The following is a 9,389-nucleotide window of genomic DNA, read 5'->3' on the forward strand; positions in this document are numbered from 1 at the left end:
TGAGAGTTAGAGAGTGGGGTGATTTTGTTTTCAGGAGACAAAAATGGAAGTTTTGTCGGATGTGATTGTGAGGAGTATTTGGGGAGGTAGTTGGGTAAAATATGACTGGGTTCCAGCAGTGGAAAGTGTCGGGGGCATTTTTCTTATGTGGGATGATAGCAGCACTTGTCAAAGATAGAGTGAGCAGGGTGGAGTGAAGATTTGGGGGAGTGTACGGACCGGTAGGAGAAGAGTCCAAGGTGTTTTTCTGGGAGGAACTGGCCAATCTGATGGGGGAATGGGATATTCCATGGGTTCTAAGGGGAGACTTTAACACTATTAGATTCCCGAAGGAGAGATTAGGGTGTAGTATGATTTCGGGGGCCATGGAGGAGTTTTCTGACTTCATCAATGATCACTTTCTCATTGATTTTCCTCTATCAGGGGAAAGGTTTACTTGGGCCAGGGCTGAGGATTCCAACTCTAGGTCTAGACTTGATAGATTTCTGATATCGCCCTCCTGGGATGAGCTGGTGCTGAATGTGCTGCAGATTCCTTTACCTAAGCTGACTTTGGATCATTTGCCTATCTTGCTAGATGGATGCAGAGGGAGGAGGGTGCGTGCTCCCTTATGATTCGAGAACATGTGGTTGAAAGTGGTAGGATTTGGTGACAAGGTGAAAGAATGGTGGACAAGCTACGGGGTATCAGAGACACCTTCATTGCATATTTCGAAGAAACTTAAATTGCTCAAGGGAGATATTATTAGGTGGAATAAGGAGGTTTTTGGGAGGGTAGAGGTTAAAATGAGGGAACTTATGCATGAATTGGGGGAATTAGAGAGAGGGGAAGGGGCGAGAGAGTTAGATGAATATGAGAAAGTGAGATTGGGGGAGGTTAAGAGGGAAATAGTCGAGTTAGCAATAACGCAGGAGACTAGTTGGCGGCAAAAATTGAGGGCGCTCTAGTTAAAGGAGAGGGATTCGAATACCAAGTTTTTTCACCGGGTGGGGGTTGCAAATCGAAGGAGAAACTTTATAGAGTCCTTAGTTATGGATGGGGTGAGGATTGAGGGAGAGGAGGAGGTAAAAGGAGCAATAGTGGGGGGTTTTATGAGAACTTATACAAAGAGAAAGTTAGTTGGAGGCCGACTTTGGGGGGAATAGAGTTTAACCACATAGGGGAGGGAGACAATGAGTGGTTAGAAAGGGCTTTCGAGGAGGAGGAGGTGCACAAGGCTGTGTCGAGTTGTGCTGGTGATAAGGCCCCCGGGCCTGATGGTTTCTCTTTGGCCTTCTTCCAGCTTTGTTGGGACACCATCAAGGGGAGTTGATAGAAGCCATTTAATACTTCCATGTGAATGGTATTTTCGAGAGAAGTATCAATGCTTCTTTTATTACTATTGTGCCTAAGAAAGAAGGTGCATCTTGTATCAGAGACTACATGCCTATTAGTCTCGTGGGGAGCATTTACAAGATTATTTCTAAAGTGCTTTCCAACAGACTCAAGAAGGTTCTTGACGTGTCTATTTCGTCCTCCCAAAAAGCGTTTGCGGAAGGTAGGCAGATAATGGATGCTGCTTTGGTGGCAAATGAACTTGTAGACTCCAGAAGGAAAAATAGAGAACCCGACTTACTATGCAAGTTGGACCTTGAGAAAACTTTCGACAATGTCAATTGGGAGTTCCTGGATCTCATTATGATGCGAATGTGGTTTGGGGAAAGATGGAGGTGATAGATCAAGTTTTGCATTTCCTCAGTCAGATTCTCTGTCCTAGTTAATGGTAGCCCGTGTGGTTTCTTTGGCAGCTCCAGGGGTCTCAGGCAAGGTGACTCCCTATCTCCCATGCTATTTATTCTAGTGATGGATGCTCTGAGTAAAATGATGGATCGTGCGGTGGGCGGTGGCTTCTTAAGAGGATTCTCAGCTCCGATCGGGGTGCTTAGTGCCCGAAGAGTTTCTCATATGCTCTTTGCAGATGACACCCTGATTTTCTGTGATGCCGATATGGATCAGTTGACCTACCTGAAGCAGGTCTTGCAGTGGTTTCAGATAGTATCATAACTCAAAATCAACCTCGACAAGTGTGAGAGTTTTCCGGTGGCTGAGGTTGCTAACGTTGATGCTTCGTCTTATGTTCTCAGATGTAAGGTGGGATCCTTTCTTACTACTTACCTGGGTCTCCCATTGGGCGCTTCGCATAAGGATACTACGGTTTGGAATCCAGTGATCGAAAGGGTTGAAAAAAGATTAACACGCTGCCAGAAACGGTACTTGTCAAAAGGCGATGAGGAAGTGCTTATTAAAAGTACTTTATCGAGTATGCCCAGCTATTACTTGTCCCTGTTGCAAGCTCTTGTGAGCACCACAGAAAAACTGGAGAGGTTTCAAAGGAATTTTCTTTGGGATGCGGCGGATGGAACTAGAAAGTTTCATCTAGTGAATTGGCAGACAATCACTTCCCCAAAGAAGTGAGGTGAACTTGGAGTAAAAGATCTTAGGGTATTCAACATATCTTTGTTGGGAAAGTGGCTGTGGAGATTCGGGGTAGAAGAGCATGCTCTATGGATGGTCATAGTAGAAAAGTACGATTCCACGGGAGGGGGTTGGAGGACCAAGACAATCACAATACCTTTTGAGTGTGGCATGTGGAGGAGCATCATGAAGAATTGGGAAGCTTTCAGTGGCAACATCACTTACAAGGTGGGAGATGGAAGGAGAATGAGCTTTTGGAATCATAGGTGGTGTGGAGAGGATACTCTGAGGGTCTCCTTCTCCCATGTATTTAGAGTTTCAAACCAGAAGGAATTGATGGACCAACAGATTCGTAAGGAGCATGGGGGTGGGGGGTGGGGGGGGGAGGAGGGTTAGTATGGGACCTCTTATTTAGAAGGAACATGCAAGATTGGGAGATTGTGGAGCTCCAAGATTTGTTGACACTGTTATATGGGCAAGACAAGCCCCAACCATCTTATGATTCTTGGAGATGGGGTTTGTGTGGCGATGGTTTGTTCACCGTAAAGTCCTTTTACCAGAGTAAGTTGGTGAGAGAGGAGACCACTTTTCCATACTCCTCGATCTGGATTCCTAAGGCTCCCACAAAGGTGTGCTTTTTTGCATAGCTAGTGGCGAGGGAAGTGATTTTGACTGCTGAAAATCTGCGAAAGAGAGGGATTAAACTTGTTATTTGCTGCTACATGTGTAAAAGCTCAGGGGAAGAAGTTGATCATCTTTTGTTGCATTGCCCTGTGTCCTCGGCTTTGTGGAGGGTAATCCTGAATCTTTTTGGTGTTCAATTGGCGATGCCAAGCACGGTAAAGGAAATGTTATACAACTGGGCCGGTTTCTGTAGAAGAAAAAAGCAAAAGACGTGGAAGTTCGCCCCATTAGCTCTCATGTGGATAGTTTGGGGGAGAGAAATAGGAGAACTTTTGAGGGGATTGAGTCTCCTTTTTCACATCTTAAGAATAGTCTTTTATTTTTGATCGCTTTTTGGTGCACTCATATAGCCCCTACCTGTTTAGAAGATTGGACGTCTTTTGTAGAGAATCATGTTCTGATGTAAATTCTCTACTTTTTGGTATACGGGAGTTCTCTATTAAAAAAAAGAAGCTATTAGCACCATATCTGGTTCGCTAGAACTTGGTGGCGATTTCTCAATTTTTTGGAAAATAATAAGATTGGTTACAATTTTTTAAAATACCATAAAAAAGAATGAACGTTGTCACACATGCATCTGTGTCTGTTTGCGTTGTTGGAAAATTAATGAACGGATTCATAGATAATCCGATCCTAATTATAGACTGGATAGAGTATGATCTATTTTCTAGTGATCGATAATAATGCTCATGTAATTACGATTACCAGCATTAGTGTGTCGATTTAAGAAGCATGTATTAGCCTTCGCAACCCAGACCTCACTTGTGAGATTATACTGGGTTTGTTGTTGTTGTATATTGGCCTTCGCAAAGGAAAATCATTGCCAGGACACTCATAAGCAAATAGCTTAACTACAAATTGTGTGCAGAATATATAACTGCTGTGGTTTGTATAATAACACTCATTTTTTTAATAAAGAGTTTAACACTCATGAGTGCTAAGACCTGTATTTTGTATGATTAGAAAGGACTCATAATGTCATAAACCATTCATAATGTCATAAACAAGAAGAATGAGTGTACTTGCAACCATAATGATCAGCTGATTTAATCTACACTAACTAGAATCTCATTTCTTGATACAACTTGCCCATGTACAGCAGGAACACTCCACCATTAAAATGGAGACGGCTGCTTCTTTGGGCATGAAAGAATAAATAATCATATTTATATATTAAAAAAACATTTCAGGCTTGCTACGAGGTAAGGTACCGAGATGCATGTGTAAAACCCCACAGCTGCATCAAGAAAAAGAAACTGTCAAACATTGGTAATAGAATGTTCAGCAAAGTATCCAAACAGTATACTTTCTGGACAAGATTGGCAGCACAATTTTGAGGAACTTGTCTAAATAATTTTCTCGAGTCTGCTATGACGTGTAAAGTGTCCGCGTTTTAGAACACCTTACTAGTGAGTTTGTGACATCTTAAGCTTTCAGGCATTGGTGAATGATCCTATTTGACTTATTTAAGCCATAATCCTTAATTATCAATAATAGGTTGGTTTGGTATGAGAGCAGAGCGGCTTGACTTTTATAAGCTTCCCTAACACTAGAACAACCTTATGATATCTTTTCCTGCCCTAATCTATAACCTTAAAATGTAAACGAGAACAACACAAAGGGCAGCTCTGTGCACAAAGCATCCCACGTACACGTAGGGTCCGGAGAAGGGCTGCACCCCAAGGGGTGTGATATAGCAGCCTACCCTGATGCAAGGGTCAATGGCCGATTCCACGGCTTGAACCCGTGACCTAAGACAACTTGACCGTTGCTCCAAGGCTCCCCTTCTAAACGAGAACAACACATCACTTGAGAATTGTTCTTCAATATATTTTCTATTTTTATCCTTCTCTAAAAGACCTCTTTATGAGTGCTTTATTACATCATTTGAATTTTGTCGACCTTCCAAAAATGTAGTCTTTGAAATATTCAAGCAGTATGATTCCCAGTTATCCTCATCTATGGATCAACTGTGATCAAACTTTCTAAAATAGAAGTGCCTTTGTTATACAGTTGTTATGCATCAATATGTAGACAATCCATGCAGATTAGGATCGTAAGGAGAGAGTTAGATTTATGGAAGACCATTCAAAAAATTTCCCCTTTTTCTGAGTACAGTCCAAAGTCGGAATTATAAATGAGCTTACACCTAAGTTTCCCTTTCCTACCTCTTATTTTTGCACGAGTTATGCAACTTTTTTTATTTGTATTCTTTTGTGGGACAGGTGACAAGAAGATTATTAATTAAAGAAGACATTACCTCAACATTCTTCAACTCAAACTCTTCATTATGTGCCAAGCACGAGTTGCCAAATGTATCACAAGGTCCACTATTGCCAGATAACCTTCATCAAAATTTATTTTATCACAAAAATGGAACTTCAGAAAATTGTAAGAAAGAAAAGAAGAAATCTGCAAGCTACAGTGTTGAACGCCAGGCACAGAAACTTACAGATCTCCGTCCAAGCATAATGCGAAATGTCCACCGCCTCCAAGTGCAAGGAAATCATTCATGCACAAGTAAAAATATCTGTTGGCACCTAATTCCAAAAAAAGATAAGAAGATTAGCTTACGTCTGCACCCTCTCATGGATTATGTCAATGATAATTTGCTCTTGCAATCTTTTTTTTGATGAAGTAATTTCATTACTGGCATCAAGAAGATGTAGAGAGTGCAAAACACAAAGTGACACTAGACAGCTCCATTACAATGGGCCTATGTTAAGGATAGGAAGCTTTGTGTTCAAAAATATAAGGGGGGGGGGGGGGTGTATTAACAGGTGTCAAGCTCGAGCAGTATCAAACAACAAGCCTACAGCTACATGATCAGTATATATGAATGTTGGAGAAAATCTTATATACTTACATACTAAACCAATATAATCTCTTTTACTTTAGTATATAATGGAAAATGTACATTAAACAGATATTATGTTAGAATTCCTCAACTTCCTTAGAGGAAATTTTTCAGCCACTGCTTTTTAAGGACTTATATAGTAGCCAGGTGATATACTTACCCGTAGGTCTAAATAGTCTTGGTTCACCATATACAGTTGTGAATACAAATGTTTGAATTGTTCCCTGTCATAATCATAGAACAAAGGTACCTTAGCATTGGAAATAAACATATAAGAAAAAAAAAAGAAGAGAGAGGTCGGTTAGGATGAAAAAGGCAAAAAATAACTACTTGTTTCAAATGTTTACGTGACTACTAATAATATAGAATATTTCTTCTTGCGGAATGGTGTTTGACTTAGCAACATTACCAAGGGTAACACTAAAGAACAAAGCTGGTAATCTGTTCTTTGAATAATAGTTTACCATTACTCCATTAGTTCAAATTGATTAAAGAAAATGAATATGCGGTATTGTCACATGTCAAGGAGAAAAGAAATATTACTTGGTACTTTCACTTCACAGTTGGCTTAAGTGGTGCCTCAAGCAACACACCAAATACAGCACCTTTCAAACTGTTTTACGTGATTGCTAAGAATATACACTGTTTCTTCTTGCGGAAGGGTGTTTAAAACTAGACAACAAAAGATGGTGGTTTGGAGTCCGAATATTAGTTTACCTTTAGTTTGGATTGATTAAAGATAGTCAATACTGGCTATTATCACTTGTGTCATATAAAAGGAGAGAAGAAAATTTACTTGGTACTTCCTCTTCGCGGTAGGCTTGAGTGGTGCCTCAAGCAACCCACCAAATACAGCACCTTGCTTATCACCAGTAATCTGTAACAAGCATGATTAAGAAAAATTCACATTGACTGATAACGAATTTTTTTTAAAAAAAATGCTAACATATCGGGAGTGCATGCGCAAAAAGTTATGGCAGTAATGTGGAGGCGAAAATACCAGTAAGCAAGGACCAGAAGTATCAGCGCTCTTGCGAATTAGAGTACGAAGAGATATACCATGTTTCGCAGTGCTGCCCTTCATTCAAATAAACAGAATAAATATGAATATTCAAGCCCGAGAGTTGCAACAGATTTTGCAGTAAAAACTAGTTTTAAGTCGAAGTTACCTATATAACAAGACCCATTGACAACCTTTCACTATATTAGGGAGGGAAGACTGGAAAAAATCATACAAGCCCGGAGAAATGAAAACAGAATCATCAATGAGATTAGGCACGGATTGCTCTAAATTGTCTCCATCAGGAGCATCTTCAAAAGCTTCGAAACCGCTGGCGACACTCCTTGCAGAATTAGGCTCTCCATTACATCTAGGTGTATAGAATGGTTCGTTCGGCATCTCTTTGTAATCATCATGATCATCACAATCTGTGTATCTTTCCAAAGGTCTATCGCGCCATGAGAAACTTTTACTTCTCCACGTAAAAGAATGAGATTGAAGTGACTTGACATCATTTTGATCTCTGAGCTTAACAAAATTTGTTGACGGTAGAAAGAAAGAAAGTATAGATGATAAAGATCTACCCTCTTTGGTGTATGGCCTGGCCTAAACACAGAGAAAAACAGTGTCACAATAATAGGTCAATCAAAGGTTGCATACTAAAATACTTAAGAAAACAGTAAGTCTGCTGATATGGAAACACAAAGGGGAAAATAAGTCTATAAAATTTCTGCTTGAATAAACCAAAATCCTACTTCAAAAGGACCAAATAGGAAAAATGTAGCATGTTGCTCAACTTAGCAGAAAATTGCATTCAACGGACTTCAGTTAGAATGTCAAGTGTTCTTTGCGATAAAAAATTTGTTCTTGGAACATGATAAAGCTTGCTGGTGTGGCTATATAATTTTCAATATCCGTTTCACTTATATCGGACCTGTTTCATTCCAATACTCAATAACTTGGAGGTCTTTAACATTAGAGGTTCTCTGCGCTTTCTACTGACATACAAATCTCTGAAAGACTTCAAAGACAGCTCGCAAACGCCTAATGTAAGGACACCAGCATGACTAGTGCTTAACCCAACTTGTCTTTTGTTATCAAAAACTAAGGAATAGTTCTTTTACTAATAACCGAGAAATCCCGAGCTTCCGCTAGCGCACAGTTCGAAATTCCATAACCGAGAAATCCCCGAGCTTCCGCTACCGCACAGTTCGAAACTCCGTAGATAACGGGCATATGTCCCTCTTTCTTTGTCCACTTAAATACTAGGCTTTGTTTGCGACTCTGCACAAGATTCGGACTCATGATAAGTGCCTAATCCACATCATCGTGTTGCGCTTTTATCACTAGACCAAAGCCCCATGGCAAAGTAAACAATAATGAAAACCAGTCAATCCTTCTAATAAGGAAAGAAAAAATAATTCCCATCACATAATACAGAGTTCTCTAAATATTTATTTTTTAAGGACAACCAATTTAATACATTATCAGATTAGTCAGCTCATTAAGGGATCATCAAGATTCAAACTCTAATGTTCTAACTTCTAACTACATTGTTCTTCCTCATATGTCTACATCTTGGTGCGCCGAGTTACCCGGTACCTATGTAGGCTGGAGATTACACGTACCAGGTGAAATAGTCGAGGTGGGTGCAAGCTGGCCTGGACACCACCTTAATCAAACAATAATATTCAAACTACAATGACATTGCTTAATAATCAAAATATCAACCTCAAAAACAGATTAAAGGCAAAGATCTCAGTCTCATAACAACATACACGTACAAAATATAGGGGCTTTTATACAAAAAAATTAAAATAGAGAAAGAGAGAAAAAGAACCTGATCAGGAGGTTGTTGATCAGAAGATTTAGAAGGAGAATCAGAAAAAAGACGTGAAAGCTTCTCAGAAACTGTATCTTTTATGGCATTCATACCTCTTTTCCACCCCTATTTTTAGCTGCTACCCAATTCAGAAGCTTTAAATTCAGAACAAAAAAATGGGTATGTTTTTTTATAGGTCAATGTGAACGTTTGCTGATTTTAGTTATGTGCATAACGGGAAAAGGGAACAACTTTGGATGGAGAGGGAGTTGTGTGGGGATGGCCCCGAGGGGGGGGGGGGGTGTCCAGCAGACCAGCACCGACCGATTGTCGTAACAGCCGAAAGATCAGAATGTCAAAAGAAAGAAAGAAAAACTCATCTGTCCGAAATTTAAAAAATAAAACCATAAATATAGTTTGTGTTATAAAGCAATAAAAGAACAAGAGTATTGCCCAGAGTAACAAAGTCAATTCTTATTGATTTGGGATAAATAATAATGTGATAGAAAAAGTAATTTAGTCTTAAAGTAATAAACTCTAAAAACTCTCTAAAGATACACATTCACCTTAAA

General features: G+C 39.8%; 1 protein-coding gene across 1 annotated transcript; it reads right to left on the minus strand.

Annotated features, from left to right (window-relative positions):
• Positions 1-4,127: 4,127 nt before the first annotated feature.
• On the minus strand, positions 4,128-9,167 carry LOC107764236 (uncharacterized). The gene is made up of 8 exons (XM_016582792.2): positions 8,836-9,167; positions 7,165-7,601; positions 6,996-7,068; positions 6,792-6,872; positions 6,156-6,219; positions 5,591-5,678; positions 5,399-5,483; positions 4,128-4,375 (listed from the first exon to the last, which is right to left on the minus strand). Exons 1-8 carry the CDS (start codon positions 8,926-8,928, stop codon positions 4,334-4,336), a joined length of 963 nt encoding a protein of 320 aa, XP_016438278.1. The 5' UTR covers positions 8,929-9,167; the 3' UTR covers positions 4,128-4,333.
• Between the last annotated feature and the right edge of the window lie 222 nt (positions 9,168-9,389).

Source organism: Nicotiana tabacum, chromosome 20, assembly GCF_000715075.1.
Source record: "Nicotiana tabacum cultivar K326 chromosome 20, ASM71507v2, whole genome shotgun sequence".
NCBI lineage: Eukaryota > Viridiplantae > Streptophyta > Magnoliopsida > Solanales > Solanaceae > Nicotiana > Nicotiana tabacum.